The sequence below is a fragment of the Scyliorhinus canicula genome, chromosome 6, assembly GCF_902713615.1.
Source record: "Scyliorhinus canicula chromosome 6, sScyCan1.1, whole genome shotgun sequence".
Lineage (NCBI taxonomy): Eukaryota > Metazoa > Chordata > Chondrichthyes > Carcharhiniformes > Scyliorhinidae > Scyliorhinus > Scyliorhinus canicula.
Genome location: NC_052151.1, coordinates 16,867,271 through 16,884,885, shown reverse-complemented (window position 1 = coordinate 16,884,885; position 17,615 = coordinate 16,867,271). Strand labels below are relative to the sequence as shown.

The window sequence follows — 17,615 nt, the reverse complement described above, 5'->3', positions numbered from 1 at the left end:
GTGCTCCGGTTTCCTCCCACAGTCCAAAGATGTGCAGGTTAGGTGGATTGGCCATGATAAATTGCCCTTAGTGACCAAAAAAGGTTGGGTGGGGTTATGGGGATAGGTGGAGGTGTGGGCTTAATTGGGGTGCCCTTTCCAAGGGCTGGTGGCGACTCGATGGGCCGAATGGCCTCCTTCTGCACTGTAGATTCTATGAGTATGACTTCTTCAGAACGCTGACGTTAAATCTTTCTGTTCTTTGTGCCTGCTGCTGAGTGCGAAGCTGTTCTGTCGACTGAATTTCCCATATTTGTCTGAATTAGACAATGACAATACAATTGGCCTTAGTTAATTAAGGAGAGAAATTAAACAGTCCAAGTTCTGGCTTCTGGTCACAACCCAGGAACTTTGCTGAAAACTGCGTGCATGTTAACACTGGTTACAGATGGGAGAAATCTGACTCAAATGTCATCAGTTACAGATAGGGCAGATCTAACGCAACTGCCCTCTTTGTAGCTGGTGAACACTCACTGACCAGGATCACACATTAATCACGGATGCTTGAAGGGGTAGATACAGCACAGACAGGGGTGATACTGCAAAGAAGGTACTGGAGGGCTGGCCGCTCCTGCGTCACTATTTGTTATAAATTTCACACGGGTTAGCTCAGTCCTTTGTAAACATTTTGTGTGTTTTTTAATTAGCCCATTCCAGTTTGGTTTGCAATTTCCAGGGGTTAGAAGGTGTCAATCAAATTTAACGGGTGTGACTTTGACTGCATGGTCTTTGATGTCTGGTCTCGTTATACAATTTGTTTGGTCTGGTTCCTTTAAAAACTCAAGGGCATCAATCAGTTTGAAAGAGAAGGCAACCAGCACTTTAAGTTGAGGGGGGGCAGGGACGGGGTGGTGAAAGACTCAGTCATATCAGACCCTGCAAGAACATGGCCAGAACCAACGGCAGCTCGACTGTTGTACTGCTCGGCTTTGTCCTGTTCATGCTTCAGGCAAGCCAGGTAAGTGGAATCGCGCACGACAACATTAAGTATGCCATGCTTCACAAACTGGGGCTCAGGGAAGTGCCGCAGATCGAAAAGGGAGACCTGGAGAACACGGTGGTCCCGGCTCACGTGAGGAACAAGTACATCGCCATGGTGCAGCTCCACAAGGACAAGGAGAGGAAGCGGAGAGCTCTGCCCAGCCTGGCCGGCATCCTACGAGGAGTTCCAGGCAATGCAGGTAAACTGGTTTTAATTCACTGGTTTATTTCTGGATCGGAGGACATTAACTGCATCTTCCGTCACCGACACACACACTTTTCCCACGGGCACTGCCTTACACTGAGAAATGGCTTATATTATAGAAATGCAGCCAGCGAAGGGGGATGAATATATTGGGTGTATCCTGGGAGATCATTCCTTGGGTTACGCTGTGGCTGTCTCCCCACTGTCAACTGCACACCACTGCATAAACACAAGGAAAGAGTCCAGCATAACCTCACAATACATATAGTGGGTGTTAGACAGTCAGTTTGAGCAGATATGGAAAGTCAGCACCCTGGTTCCTTCACTGCACAGCCCACAGTAATGCCCATCACTTCCCTAAGAAGCAGAAAGAAATGTAGGAAGGAGTGAAGACATTTTTAAAAATCAGTTCCTAGGTCTGCTGAACTGTGCAAGGCATCACAACTGGCCACATTACAAATGGATATAGATACGTTAGGTGAGGCAGCCAGATTTTGGCAGATGGAGCTTAACGTTGATAAGTGTGAGGTTATCCATTTTGGTCGGAAAATGGAAAGGCAGCTTTTATTATCTAAATGGGGAGAAAGATTTCAGAATGCTTCAGTAGTTGAATTAAAGGCAGTTCAGAGGAGATTCACTGGGTTGATTCCAGAGTTGGGGGAGTTTGCCTTATGAAGAGAGTTTGAGTAGTTTAAGCCTATACTCACCTACCCTGAACATCTTTGGGTTGTGGGGGTGAAACCCACGCAGGCACAGGGAGAACGTGTAAATTCCACACGGACAGTGACCCAGACCCAGGATTGAACCTGGGACCTTGGCGTCGTGAGGCAGCAATGTTAACCACCATACCACCGTGTTGCCCCCAGGGGAGATCTAATTGAGGTATATATGATAAAAGGTATTGTCAAGGTAGACGTAGAGCGAATGCTTCCTCTTGTGGGGCATTCTAGAACGGGAGGTCACAGTTTTAGGATTGGGGATAGCAGATTGAAAACAGGGATGAGAAGAAATTACTTCTCTCAAAGGGTCAGGAACCTGTGGAATTCACTACGCCAGAGTGCAGTGGATGCCTGAACATTGATCACATTTAAGGAAGAGATAGACAGATTTTTAATTAGTAATGGGTTGAAGGATTATAGAAAGTGCCGAGGGGAGTTCAGCCATGATCTAGAGGGGCTGAACTGCCGACTCCTGCTCCTAGCTCTTATCTTGTATTCTCACGGATGTCCACAGCAAAATGGTTAAGGATGCGATCTCTGACTGAAATTTGCCAGCATAAATTAGCCATCAACAATGAAGTTACTCAGCATTTAAAAATAAGTGTGTACGTTAAGTTTCTTTTTCTATACTGCCAGGATTACAATGTTTTTATAACAAACCACCTATTCAAGAGCTCTACAGCCTTGTCTAGGGGCAAGAGTTGTGGAAGAGCTTTACAATTAGAGCTGCAAATTGATGTGAGATTCACAGCTGTGTGTATTACAAAGGCAACAGCCGATTTCACACTGTCTGGAATACACACAGTGGATTCTCAGAAATCTTTTGAGGACTAATATTCTCAGGCAATCGAGTGGAAACGAGATTACAAACCACCTTATCTGTGCTCTGCCCCCTTCCTGCAGATACAACAGGAGAGGTGCTGTATTCGGACCCCAGCAGGCAGAGGCTGGTTTTTCATATGAAGGGGCTGATCCCTGAAAACAGTGAGGTGACCATGGCCGAGCTCAAGCTCTTCAAGAAAGGCGTCCACAAGGGAGCGCTCCCTCCCAGGAGACACAGCAGGCCAGTGAACAACGCCAGGGTCAGTGTGTACTGGGTCAAGATTTTGGCTGACGGCAGTAACAGGACCTCCCTCATAGACTCCAGGTAAGAACAGGATTAATGTGAGAATATAATCTGGTTTCGGCAGACCTTTCCCACAAAAGTCAATTTTGTTCTTTTAAAAGAAAAAGACTTGTCATGAAAGCTGTCACAGGTGGTTTCAATCAATCACTTATGACTCATTTTGTGCTTGGCAATTTTTGAAAATTCCTTTTTTAAAAAATATATTAATGATCGGATAGTGGGCACCACTGCCAATTATTGCCCATCCTTGATGCCCAAGTGATGAGCCACTTTTTTGAGTCTCTGAGTCTCCCACAGTTTACAAAGAATAGGAAAGGATGATAATGGATTGAACGATACAATACTTGCTAGAGAATCAAAAATCACGCCAAATAATCTTTACAATTATATTAGAACAAAGGTCAGGTGCAATTTGAAAAAAGATAACACTGAGATCACCAATGAAAAAAGAAAATGGCACACATGGTAAACAATGGTTTAGTATTGGTATTTGCAACAGAGAACCGAGGGCGGCACATTGGTTAGCACTGCTGCCTCACAGCGCCAGAGACATGGATTCAATTCCCGCTTTGGGAGACTGTGTGGAGTTTGCACTCTTTTTTTAACATTTGAAGTACCCAATTAATTTTTTCAATGAAGGGGAAATTTAGCGTGGCCAATCCACCTAGCCTGCACATCTTTAGGGTTGTGGGGGTGAAACCCACGCAAACACGGGGAGAATGTGCAAACTCCACACGGACAATGACCCAGAGCCGGGATCGAACCTGGGACCGTGGCGCCGTGAGGCAGCAGCACTAACCACTGTGCCACCATGCTGCCCCTGAAATACCTTTCTTATCTCAGTCCAAAATGACCCTTAGTCTGAGGCGGTGACCCCTAATCCTAGACTCCTTAGCCAGGTAAACAATCTCTCAGCATCTACCCTACAAGCCCTTTAGAAATTCTATATTTTTTCATGAGACCACCTCTCATTCTTTTAAATATAGGCCCATTCGACTCAATCTCCTGTTATAGGACAACATTCTCCTCCCAGGAATCAACTTAGTGAACCTTTGTTACAACTTTGCCTTCAAAGGCAAGTTTATCCTTCCACAGGTAAGCCAAAACCGCTCACAGTACTCAGTATGGTAGCATAGTGGTTAGCACTATGGCTTCACAGCGCCAGGGACCCTGCTTCGATTCCCGGCTTGAGTCACTGTCTGTGCGGTGCCTGCACATTTTCCCCGTGTCTGCATGTGTTTCCTCCGGGTTCTCCGGTTTCCTCCCACAAGTCCCGAGAGACGTGCTGTTCGGGGTAATTTGGACATTCTGAATTCTCCCTCTGTGACCCGAACAGGCGCCGGAATGTGGTGACTAGGGGCTTTTCGCAGTAACCTCATTGCAGTGTTAATCTAAGCCTACTTGTGACATATAAAGATTATTACTTTCGCACTCCAACCCTTTGCAATAAAACGTTAAATTAAATGTGCTTTCCTAACTGCTTGCTGTATCTGCACATTTACTTTGTGATTCGTGTACAAAGACACACAAATCCCTCTGAATACCCAAATTAAAATTCTGCATGTTTCCACTTTTCCTACTGGATATGATTTCATACTTTTCCATGTTATACTCCCTCTGCTACCTCCTGTCCAATGACCGAACCAGCCTCCATCTCCTGTCCCTTTTCTTCTCGCACCTCATTGTCCCAACTCGCTTTCTAACTTCAACCGGAATAGGTTAGATTCACTTTCCTCTTCGAAAGCAACTAAAAAGTAGGAACATGTACATTTAAAATGGCTTTGGAGAAATACTCAAAACAGGACATGAGAATGGGACCTAGTAGAGATACCCTTTCAATAAGTCCGTGGAAGGGCAGCACGGTGGCGCAAGTGGTTAGCACGGATGCCTCACGGCGCCGAGGTCCCAGGTTCGATCCCAGCTCTGGGTCACTGACCATGTGAAGTTTGCACGTTTTCCCCGTGTTTGCGCGGGTTTCGCCGCAACAACCCAAAAGATGTGCAGGATAGGTGGATTGGCCACGCTAAATTGCCCCTTAATTGGAAAGAAATGAATTGGACACTAAATTTAAAATAAAATAAAAAATAAGTACCTGGGCCAAAAGACCCCATTCAAACTGTAAAACTCTATTTTCTCCTCCCCAGACCAGCAGTGGTCTGATTAGCAGAGTTCAATCATACCCCGAGAAGGTCCTCGGTCCCACTTCTCCTTACATACTTCAGTAAGATCCACAGAGCATAATCCAGTACACGAACACTCCTCAATCTGTTTTCCCCACTACCTGCACACAACTTGTATTTAGAAGTTTTGCATTAGAGTTTTTGCTCGTCTACAGGCAGGGTCATGGAAAAGCAAGCAGGAGCTGGAACTCTGGGTAAGTACATGCCCCTTCCTAGCTTGGGGCCACGCAAGACCAGTAAGTGCCCCTAGCGATCACCTAACTCAGCACAAATCAGACCGAAAATGTCACCTTATTTTGACGAAAGAGCTTGTGCCTGAGTTACAGGGAAAGATCTGTAGACAGCTTTTCATTTACAGCGAGAACACAAAGGTAAATAAGATGATAAGCTGGGCCTGGTATTTTAAAAATACACAAGTGTATAGTTTACATGAGGTAAATCCCGAGAATCACTTTAAAATGTGGAAGGGGAATAGGCTGCAAGTATAAACTTGTGAAAATAAACTTTTTTTTAAAAACAGAAGAATTAGAGGTGAGGTGAGGAGGATTGTGTTGTGAGTTAAGAGGATCTTGGAAACAGATTTATTCGTAAGTCACAAAAGGGAACTGGGGCAGCACGGTGGCACAGTGGCTAGCACTGCTGCCTCACAGCACCAAGGTCCCAGGTTCGATCCTGGCTCTGGGTCACTGTCTGTGTGGAGTTTGCACATTCTCCCCGTGTTTGCGTGGGTTTCGCCCCCTCAACCCAAAGATGTGCAGGTTAGATGGATTGGCCACGCTAAATTGCCCCTTAATTGAAAAAATGAATTGGCTACTCTAAATTTATTTTTAAAAACCAAAAGAGAACTGGATAAATACTTGAGAGGGAAGGAAATCTGCAGGTTCTGGGGAGTAGGGCTAATTAGATAGTGCTTTCAAAGTGCTGGCATAGATACAAAAGGGTAAATGTAAGCCACAGAAATCAGAACGAGACGCAGACAAAGTTCAGTGAGCCACGTAATCCTTTCCCGCCCTTATTTTACCCATGTTCTTAATCCGGCTACACAACTTTAGAGTGTGACATGGAATACTGAATTGTTGCTTATATCCTTTTTGATGAATCGGATATTCTCTCTGGTTCAGTAATTCGGAGCAGGATTTGGTTGCTGATCAGTTGAGTTTTTTTTCACACTGGAAAGGCGAGAGGGAAAGAATCGACTAAACAGCTTTTGCTGCAATTTGCAGGTTGGTTCCGATCCTCGACTCTGGGTGGAAAAGCCTTGATGTCACTCAGGCCGTGCACTACTGGATGAAGACTGCAGATATGCCCATGTACCTGGAGATCTGGATCGAGGCGGAGCGAATGGGCAGCTACGCCGCTGAACTGGCCAAACTGGTGCACTTCAGCACACAGAGCCCCTTTGGCCAAGTCCTGGGGAAACCAGAATTAGTCCTCTACACTCTCAACCTCGAGCATTACGGGTGAGTATGCCTTCATTTAAAGCCATTTTTCTGGAGTAACAACCAATCCTGTCGCCCACACAACTCGAACCACCAGCCTGCATTTGCTGTCCATCCCCAAGTGCCCGCGAGCCGGGTGGCTTGCCAGGCCATGTCAGAGGGCAGGTAGGAGTCAACTGCATGGCTGGGGATCTGGAGTCACATGTAGGCCAGACCAGGTTAGTGAAGCAGATGGGTTTTTACAATCAGTAATGGTAACTAAGACGTCAAACCATTGTAGTTGCTTTTGGTCACCATTACTGAAACTTGCTTTCTATTCCAGATTTTATTTAATTAAATTCCAACAGCTACTGTAGTGGGGCGGCAGCGTGGCACAGTGCTTAGCACTGCTGCCTCACAGTGCCAGAGATCCGGGTTTAATTCCAGCCTTGTGCTTGTGTGTGGAGTTTGCACTTTCTCCGTGTGTCTGCGTGGGTTTCCTCCGGGTGCTCCGGTTTCCTCCCACAGTGCAAAGATGTGCAGGTTAGGTGGATTAGGTGCCGCTTAGTGTCCAAGGTTAGGTGGGGTTACGGGGATATGGCAGGGGAATGAGCCTAGGAGGGTGCTCTTCTGGAGGGTTGGTGCAGACTCGATGGGCCAAATGACGGATAGACTGCAACGAGCATAGGAACGTAGGAATTAGGAGAAGTATGCATTTCAGCCTTCAAGCCTGCTCCGCTGTTCAATCAGATCATGGCTGATCTCTTTCTTTTAAATAAATTTAGAGTACCCAATTCTTTTTTCCCCAATTAAGGGGCCAATCTACCTAACCTGCACATTTTTTTGGGCTGTGGGGATGAAACCCACCCAGACATGGGGAGAATGTGCAAACCCCACATGGACAGTGACCCAGGGCCAGGATCGAACCCTGGACCTCGGCGCCAAGAGGCAGCAGTGCCAACCAGTGCCGCCCTGGCTTTTCTCTTTCTGGTCTGAAATCCACCTACCTGCAGGATCCCTTTAACCTGTTTAAAAAAAAAAAATTTAGTGTACACAATCATTTCTCCAATTAAGGGGCAATTAAGAGTGGCCAATCTACCTAGCTTGCACGTTTTTGGGTTGTGGGGGCGAAACCCACGCAAACACGGGGAGAATGTGCAAATTCCACACAGACAGTGACCCAGAGCCGGGATCGAACCTGGGACCTCAGCGCCGTGAGGCCGCAGTGCTAACCACTGGGCCACTGTGCTGCCCCAACCTGTTTTTTAAAAATGAGAAATATATCCATCTCCTTCTTGAAACCGTTTAATGACTCGGATTCCACCGCACTATGGGGCAGCAAGTTCCACAACTTCACCATCCTCTGCGAGAAGTATCATCATCTCAGTTCTAAATCTCTCAACCTGTATATCTGTGACCCCCTTATTCAAGTTTGCCCCAAAAGAGGGAAACATTTGGTCCACTGTTTACTTTACAATCCCTTTTAGTATTTTCTATACCTGGATTAGATCCCCTCTCATCCTTCTAAACTCCAGTGAGTACAAGCCCAAACTGTTTAATCTCTCCTCGTACGTCAACCCTTTCATCCGAAATGCAGAAGTAGAAAAAACCTATACAAACGTATAAGTGGTTCTTTCACTTCTGAAGTGTTTTTTTTTTAAAAAGTGTGTCTGTTGTGTTTTATGGAATAACCTTTCACAGTGGGACTGGATTAGCAGCTAATCACTGTAGAGCAGCAGGGTTTCATATTGATTAATGTGCTTCATCTTAGTTTAACTACAGTAAAACGGTACAGCAACACAACTCTGCAAGCTTTAGTGACCAGCTCCAATCAGCAGCTACCGACTGAGAAACTGAATCTCAACCGTCCTCCACAATACATTAAATCTTAGCAGCAGGCAGCTAGCTAGCAGCAATTTCAAAGTCACAATCCAATTAAGAGATCTGAGCTACCAAATCTTCCCTCCTGCAGTTTGGGATGTCACTTGCATCTTATTGAATGACAGCTTTTTGGGTCATTTAAACCAGCCATTATTGTATATTTCTTATGTGTATTGGGGGTTTCTTGGTATTAAAGGGCCTCCTCTTAAATCAAAGAACAGCAAATTTCAATTGTAGTCACTAAATATTGTACTCTTTATTTCATATTTAACATCAAGCTATCAAAACAAGTACCTTCTATACGATTTATTGCTGCCTTGCCTGGCAGGTAGTTTTTCAACTCAATCTCTTGCTGTTTTTTTCAATGTCTAGGAGTACTGGGGATTGTGGTGGAAAGCAAAGTGGGAGCTGCTGCAGGCAGGAATACTTCATCAACTTCAGGGAGCTGACCTGGACGCAGTACTGGATCATCGAGCCCTCCGGCTACCAGGCCTTTCACTGTGTGGGGGGCTGCAAACAGCCACAGTGGCCCTTCGACTATGGCGAGAGGAGCTGTGCGGTGGTGGAGAGCGCCTCCCTGCCCGTGATGTACCTGGTGAAGAAGGGGGACTACACCGAGATCGAGGTGGCAGAGTTCCCCAACATGATCACTGAGAAGTGTGGCTGCACCATGGACAATGTCACAGTGATGTAACAGCGACCTCCGTGGATCAATATTTCCTCAGAGAATGCGCTTCGCTTAAAATTCTAATGCAGAGATGCACAACCAAAGCACTTTATGTAAATACTAACTTGAAAATGTCTATTTTTGCCTTTTCTGTTTCTTCCTTTTCACCAAGGACAGTGATGTCAATCACATTAAATTCAGTTACAAGTTTGCCTTTTAATTCCTGCAGGGTTACGAAGGGGCAGGCAGGATTTATATTACAGCAGTAAACTTCCCCTCTTGGCCCTGCCCTGGGCTCATGAAAAATCGCTTATTGTCACGAGTAGGCTTCAATGAAGTTACTGTGAAACGCCCCTAGTCGCCACATTCCGGCGCCTGTCCGGGGAGGCTGGTACGGGAATCGAACCGTGCTGCTGGCCTGCTTGGTCTGCTTTAAAAGCCAGCGATTTAGCCCAGTGAGCTAAACCAGCCCCTTCATTCTTCAAGCTTTTTCACATACAGGGTGGTAACGGGAGTTGGGAGGGAGGCTTCAAAAACATGCTCTGGCCTCGGTCACAATGGTTGACATTACAAAATCAAAGGGGAAACAGCGGTATAATAATTTGCAATATGTGCTAAAAAGCAGGGCGGCACGGTGGCGGTGGTTAGCACTGCTGCCTCACGGCGCTGAGGACCCGGGTTTGATCCCGGCCCTGGGTCACCGTCCGTGTGGAGTTTGCACATTCGCCCCGTGTCTGTGTGGGTCTCACCCCCACAACCCAAAGATGTGCAGGGTAGGTGGATTGGCCACGCTAAATTGCCCCTTGATTGGCAAAAAATAATTGGGTACTCTAAAATTATTTAATAGAGTGCAAGGAAACCCGTGCCAACTGGAAGGAGGTATGGCTGATGGACTCGCCTATGCAAGATTTAATAACGGAGGGGTAAAGAAAGATGATAAAAGTCTCCCCACAGAGGGGAAGATCAGCAATTTTATTACTCCTCCAGTTAAGAGGCACTGCCCAAGTCCAGCTTCTTCAGAGCTGCCGCGACACAGATGGTGGCAATTCACAACAGCGCAGAATGGCACATTCTCCCTGAGCAAGTCTCACCCCACAACCCAAAGGGAGGTGCAGGGTAGGTGGATTGGCCACGCTAAATTGCCCCTTAATTGGAGAAAAAAAATTGGGTATTCTAAATTTTAAAAACAAACAGCACAGAACGACACAATCGTTCAAACCACCTGGATATCACACAACAACCCAGCAGAAGACAGGCAAAGTCTGAAAAATGATTGACTGAACACAACTAACTATAATGTGGGATTATGGTCACATTGAGGCCAGACCAGAGGGATAGTGGATGGTTTTCCCTCAAGTTCATTACTGAATATGCTGGCATTTTACAATCATACAATTTGCAGTGCAGAAGGAAGCTATCCGGCCCATTGAGTCTACACCGGCCCTTGGAAAGAGCACCCTACCCAAAGACCATGCCTCCTCCCTATCTCTGTAACCCAGCAGATTGTTTGTTTTGGGTCATTTATTTTACTGGAGCTGGGTCACATCAGCAGATTCACTGAATTCAATTTAACTATTTGACAATGCTAGATTTGAACTTTATTAAGCTTTGGGTTACTCACCCGATATCATAACCACAACACTATTATACCCATTCTTCAGACATGCAAGTGGCCCCAACATTTTTACTAACGAAAGGAATGAATTATCCGGCAAATCCTGTCTGCCATTTAGTCATGGCAGCCCTGTGCTGTGTTGCAGTTTTCTACACGTGTAGGAAACAGATAACTGGACTCACATGATAAACAGCAGTAGGTTTGTACATGCAGAGTCTGCAAAGCCATCCCAGCAGAGCAGCACGACAGCTAATCCAGTCACCACCATTTCTGTTTACCAGAGAACTGCTTGTATATTCAGCTAATTCCCTGGCACCCCATCTGTGAGCTTCACACAACCTATGCCAACTCCGCGCTAAATTTACTGAGTTTGCTAAGACAGACAGACTCGGCAGTACAATAGCTGCGTCTTTCCTGTCTGATGGAAGGTCAGCAACCCAAAACATTACCCTCTTCCCTCTCCTCTCTCCCCACAGCTGATCTGCTGAGCTTTTTCTGTTAGGGTCTCATTATAAATACACCATCTGTGTAAATGATCAATATTCACTGCATCATCTAAAATTCAAACCACACACCAGGAATTGATTCAGGCCGACACTGTGGTGCTATTGCTTTGATGCAGGGGCCTGGCTTCAGCTGGGGGGGGGGGGGGGGGGGGGGGGCGCGCGCGCGCGCCTTACTGCATGGCCCCAATGGCTCGTTCCTCATGTGGACATTTAAAGATTAAAGGGCACTATTCGAGGAGGAGCAGGGAGTTCAGTCTGCCTTCAAACCGCAAAACTGAAAATGAACTGGCCACTCATCTGCCTTTTGTGGGACCGTGCTGTGCAAGATGAAAACTAGCTGGTCCATGTGCTCTGTCACTCTATCTCAAAGCAATCGCCAAGCACTTAAGAGATGGTGAAATGTCAGAAACAGCCATATAAATAAAAGTATTTTTCAAATTGCTGTGCAAATACAAGATGTGGATTCTTGAGCTTTTAAAAATATTACAACAGCTTCTTCAATCCACCATCATATTACCCGGAATAATTACCTTGAAATAATCACCATTACAAATATTAGGAAACGGTAAAAGTTATCAATACTTACATTAGCCGTTGGTGCATGAGCATCTTTTGTATCTGCTATCTTGTCTGCAGAGCTTTCTCCGACATCCTTCTCTGTTAAAAGCCTGTGGCTATCCTGTGTACTTGAAACTTTTGCTTCTGCTTCATTGCTGGGTCCCAGTTCGACTTGGTTTAATGAAGCTGACTCCGGCACACAGCTATCAACACGGGGCCCGGAGAGCGATTCCCTCTCGTCGTCAATGCTACCGTTCTCCACATCTGCACCCTCCAGGGAGCTCTCGGACTTCAACGGAGCATCATCAGAGGAATGGCTGTCTGCTGTGCTCTCCTCATCTGAGCTCCCAGACTCTTCTAAATCCTCCGTCCCCATCCTGTAAGAAACAAAACTGAACGTACATAAAGGCAAGCTACAGGGGTCCATGAGGGAAAAGGAAATAGAAGGGTAGACCGACGGGGCTCGATGAAGGGTATACCGACGGGGCTCGATGAAGGGTATACCGACGGGGCTCGATGAAGGGTATACCGACGGGGCTCGATGAAGGGTACACCGACGGGGCTCGATGAAGGATACACCGACGGGGCTCGATGAAGGGTACACCGACGGGGCTCGATGAAGGGTACACCGACGGGGCTCGATGAAGGGTACACCGACGGGGCTCGATGAAGGGTACACCGACGGGGCTCGATGAAGGGTACACCGACGGGGCTCGATGAAGGGTACACCGACGGGGCTCGATGAAGGGTATACCGACGGGGCTCGATGAAGGGTATACCGACGGGGCTCGATGAAGGGTATACCGACGGGGCTCGATGAAGGGTATACCGACGGGGCTCGATGAAGGGTATACCGACGGGGCTCGATGAAGGGTATACCGACGGGGCTCGATGAAGGGTATACCGACGGGGCTCGATGAAGGGTATACCGACGGGGCTCGATGAAGGGTATACCGACGGGGCTCGATGAAGGGTATACCGACGGGGCTCGATGAAGGGTATACCGACGGGGCTCGATGAAGGGTATACCGACGGGGCTCGATGAAGGGTATACCGACGGGGCTCGATGAAGGGTATACCGACGGGGCTCGATGAAGGGTATACCGACGGGGCTCGATGAAGGGTATACCGACGGGGCTCGATGAAGGGTATACTGACGGTGTTCGATGAAGGGTACACCGACGGGGCTCGATGAAGGGTACACCGACGGGGCTCGATGAAGGGTATACTGACGGGGCTCGATGAAGGGTATACTGACGGTGTTCGATGAACGGTACACTGACACTGACAGGGCTCGATGAATGGTACACTGACAGGGCTCGATGAAGGGTATACTAACGGGGCTCGATGAAGGGTATACTGACGGGGCTCAATGAAGGGTATACTGACGGGGCTCGATGAAGGGTATACTGACGGGGCTCGATGAAGGGTATACTGACGGGGCTCGATGAAGAGTATACTGACGGGGCTCGATGAACGGTACACTGACGGGGCTCGATGAAGGGTATACCGACGGGGCTCGATGAATGGTACACTGACGGGGCTCGATGAAGGGTATACTGACGGGGCTCGATGAAGGGTATACCGACGGGGCTCGATGAAGGGTATACCGACGGTGTTCGATGAAGGGTATACTGACGGGGCTCGATGAAGGGTACACCGACGGTGTTCGATGAACGGTACACTGACACTGACAGGGCTCGATGAATGGTACACTGACGGGGCTCGATGAAGGGTATACTAACGGGGCTCGATGAAGGGTATACCGACGGGGCTCGATGAAGGGTATACTAACGGGGCTCGATGAAGGGTATACCGACGGGGCTCGATGAAGGGTATACTAACGGGGCTCGATGAAGGGTATACTAACGGGGCTCGATGAAGGGTATACTAACGGGGCTCGATGAAGGGTATACTGACGGGGCTCGATGAAGGGTATACTGACGGGGCTCGATGAAGGGTATACTGATGGGGCTCGATGAAGGGTATACCGACGGGGCTCGATGAAGGGTATACTAACGGGGCTCGATGAAGGGTATACTGACGGGGCTCGATGAAGGGTATACTAACGGGGCTCGATGAAGGGTATACTAACGGGGCTCGATGAAGGGTATACTGACGGGGCTCGATGAAGGGTATACCGACGGGGCTCGATGAAGGGTATACTGACGGTGTTCGATGAAGGGTATACTGACGGGGCTCGATGAAGGGTATACTGACGGTGTTCGATGAACGGTACACTGACACTGACAGGGCTCGATGAATGGTACACTGACAGGGCTCGATGAAGGGTATACTAACGGGGCTCGATGAAGGGTATACTGACGGGGCTCAATGAAGGGTATACTGACGGGGCTCGATGAAGGGTATACTGACGGGGCTCGATGAAGGGTATACTGACGGGGCTCGATGAAGAGTATACTGACGGGGCTCGATGAACGGTACACTGACGGGGCTCGATGAAGGGTATACCGACGGGGCTCGATGAATGGTACACTGACGGGGCTCGATGAAGGGTATACTGACGGGGCTCGATGAAGGGTATACCGACGGGGCTCGATGAAGGGTATACCGACGGTGTTCGATGAAGGGTATACTGACGGGGCTCGATGAAGGGTACACCGACGGTGTTCGATGAACGGTACACTGACACTGACAGGGCTCGATGAATGGTACACTGACGGGGCTCGATGAAGGGTATACTAACGGGGCTCGATGAAGGGTATACTGACGGGGCTCGATGAAGGGTATACTAACGGGGCTCGATGAATGGTATACTAACGGGGCTCGATGAAGGGTATACTGACGGGGCTCGATGAAGGGTATACTGATGGGGCTCGATGAAGGGTATACCGACGGGGCTCGATGAAGGGTATACTGACGGGGCTCGATGAAGAGTATACTGACGGGGCTCGATGAAGGGTATACTGACGGGGCTCGATGAAGGGTATACTGACGGGGCTCGATGAAGGGTATACTGACGGGGCTCGATGAAGGGTATACTGACGGGGCTCGATGAAGGGTATACTGACGGTGTTCGATGAAGGGTATACTGACGGGGCTCGATGAAGGGTATACTGACGGGGCTCGATGAAGGGTATACTGACAGGGCATGATGAAATAAACTGAAAGGAGGTTCATAGGGAATATAAAAGCCAGCATGGGCTGGTTAGACTGAATGCCCTGATCCTGCGCTGTTATTTCTACACTATTCATCAAAATGTGCTGATTGTGGCTTTATTACTGATGTCGTGCAGCAATACGTGAAAAACGACCATTAACACCTTGTCAACAGAACAGTTAATCAAAAAATGCTGTCAATGAGAACAGTCAATACTAATGAATGACTAGTATTAATGGAGCAAAAAATGGATGATATTATGAATACAGCAGAAAGATGGGATTAAATTTAGGGCAACTGTTTAATATTTCTGGCAGGGGAAGGAGGGGGTGAAAGCCATGTTAAAAGATCTTGACAGGGAAGTGCTAGAGTAAGGATCCTGCTTGTTTTAATAATAATCTTTATTAGTGTCACAAGTAGGTTTACATTAACACTGCAATAAAACAAGCAGGATCTTTGAGATGAGGAGAGCAGTAAGAGGTTTTCAAAATCAATTTTGATCGCGATCCTATGACAAATGTTTTCGTTCGCAAAGGTGATAGATTTAAAATAAGTGAACTGGAGATAGTGGTGGGCAGCAGGGTAGCATGGTGGTTAGCATAAATGCTTCACAGCTCCAGGGTCCCAGGTTCGATTCCCGGCTGGGTCACTGTCTGTGTGGAGTCTGCACGTCCTCCCCCTGTGTGCGTGGGTTTCCTCCGGGTGCTCCGGTTTCCTCCCACAGTCCAAAGATGTGCGGGTTAGGTGGATTGGCCATGCTAAATTGCCCGTAGTGTCCTACAAAAAGTAAGGTTAAGGGGGGGTTGTTGGGTTTCGGCTTTAGGGTGGATACATGGGTTTGAGTAGGGTGATCATGGCTCGGCACAACATTGAGGGCCGAAGGGCCTGTTCTGTGCTGTACTGTTCTATGTTCTAGATGAGGATAAATTTATCCACACAAGTGTTAAAATCTAGAACACTCTACCTGCAAATCATGATGGAATCCGATTCCTTCCTAACTTTTAAAAAGCAACTGGACTTGCACTTGTTGAGGACTAATTTGTAGGATTATGGGCAAGACACTGGAATGGGGCTAAATTGATTGTTCCAAGGTGCTAGTGCGGGCATTATGGGCCAAATGACCTCATTCTGTACTCTCCCCTAAAATAAAAATATCACAGCAATGCACTCATTGGCTGTGTGCCATGCAGGAAGATTGCTGTTCAATTACCATATAATCCCTACATTGCAGGAGGCCATTCGGTCCATCGGGTCTGCACCGAGCCTTCGACAGAGCTCATGTCCACTCACCCACCCACCCAACCCTACCCCTGTAACCCCATGACCTAACCTGCACATCCCTGGACTGTGGGGGGAAACCCACGCAGACACGGGGAGAATGCGCAGTGACGCAAGGCCAGAATTGAACCTGGGTCCCTGGCGCTGTGAGGCAGCAGGGCTAACTATTGTGCCACTGTGCCGCCCCAATTCTTGGTCTATGTTCCAAACGTTTTGGCGCGGGTTAACACAAAACAAGGGCAGAATCTGGCTCAACCTAATGCTACTCATCGTCCCCACATGGCCCGAAACCCAAAGGCCGCAAACACTTTGGGCAGCCGTCCAGCACGTGGATAGCAGAGGGAAAATGCATAGTTACAGCAGCAATCAGCAGGGAGGTGCAGCAGATAAAGGGTAAAAGAAAGTTTGCGTGCATTTACCAAAGACATTTTTTCTTTCCCTCCTTTGCTTCTGTATTTGTGGCAGGGTGTGCACGTTTTCGAACGGCGCTACCTTCTGCTGACACCACAGCACTCGAAGATGCTTGCAAGCCTGGACAGAAATACGGGGTTATAAAATGTTCACAGACAACGATATGCACATTGAGAAAGATTCTTGGAAGGATGTCACTTCTTAAAATTTGTGGTACAATTGTGTAAATGGTCCAGTATGGGGTAGATCTGCAATCACTCCCAGCCCATGAGTACACATTCTATTCTTTTCTTTTATACATTTACAGTACCCAATTCTTTTTTTTAATCCCCCAATGAAGGGGCAATTTATTGTGGCCAATCCACCTACTCTGCACATCCTTTGGGTTGTGGGGGTGAGACCCATACAGACGAGGGGATAATGTGCAAATTCCACACGGACAGTGACGCGAGGCCCAGGTCGAATCCGGGTCCACGGCACTGTGAGGCAGCAGTGCTAACCGTGCTGCCCTCGGATCACTTCAATCTTAAGCACTCTCAAATAAACAGCGGACGGCTGCCCTCGTTGTGACACGTTTCCAAAGCATTGCCATTGAAAGTAAAGAAACCAATGCCGCTCCACTCAATAGTTTAGCTTCCTTTACTCCATTTCAACTCAGTGTCCTCCTCAGATTTCATAGCAGCACCCAGTCAGGAGAGAGGCTCGATTATCCATCCCCACATCTCAGCGATCCCAGACATCAACCTGTCATGGCCAGTCACTTTGAGCACTCCAAAAGCGGCTGATTCTGATCACTTGTGAGGAATTGCTTTGCCTCCACTGTTGAGCACTGCACCATGTCGGCTACTTTCTCAAAGCAAGGCTAATGTTCAGAATTGGACGAGGAAAACTAGTGTTATGAGTATGTCAC

General features: G+C 47.7%; 2 protein-coding genes across 2 annotated transcripts in view; one reads left to right on the top strand and one right to left on the bottom strand.

Annotated features, from left to right (window-relative positions):
• Positions 1–17,615, bottom strand: part of sde2 (SDE2 telomere maintenance homolog (S. pombe)) — a 92,230-nt gene that overhangs the window by 20,623 nt on the left and 53,992 nt on the right. The window contains exons 5-6 of the mRNA XM_038798995.1: positions 16,714–16,825; positions 11,924–12,272 (exon numbers count right to left, since the gene is read on the bottom strand). Of these exons, the coding sequence (XP_038654923.1) occupies positions 11,924–12,272; positions 16,714–16,825 (461 nt within the window). The remainder of the gene's footprint in view (positions 1–11,923; positions 12,273–16,713; positions 16,826–17,615) is intronic.
• On the top strand, positions 119–9,941 carry LOC119967007 (left-right determination factor 2-like). The gene is made up of 4 exons (XM_038798996.1): positions 119–1,220; positions 2,848–3,091; positions 6,474–6,710; positions 8,922–9,941. The coding sequence occupies exons 1-4, from the start codon at positions 926–928 to the stop codon at positions 9,241–9,243; spliced, it is 1,098 nt and encodes a 365-aa protein (XP_038654924.1). The 5' UTR covers positions 119–925; the 3' UTR covers positions 9,244–9,941.

Bases quoted from the DNA above. Each gene is read 5' to 3' on its own strand.
- LOC119967007 (XM_038798996.1), top strand. From the start codon at position 926: ATGGCCAGAACCAACGGCAGCTCGACTGTTGTACTGCTCGGCTTTGTC. The intron at 3,092-6,473 runs GTAAGAACAGGA...TGCAATTTGCAG, and splicing joins ACCTCCCTCATAGACTCCAG to GTTGGTTCCGATCCTCGACT. The intron at 6,711-8,921 runs GTGAGTATGCCT...TTCAATGTCTAG, and splicing joins CTCAACCTCGAGCATTACGG to GAGTACTGGGGATTGTGGTG.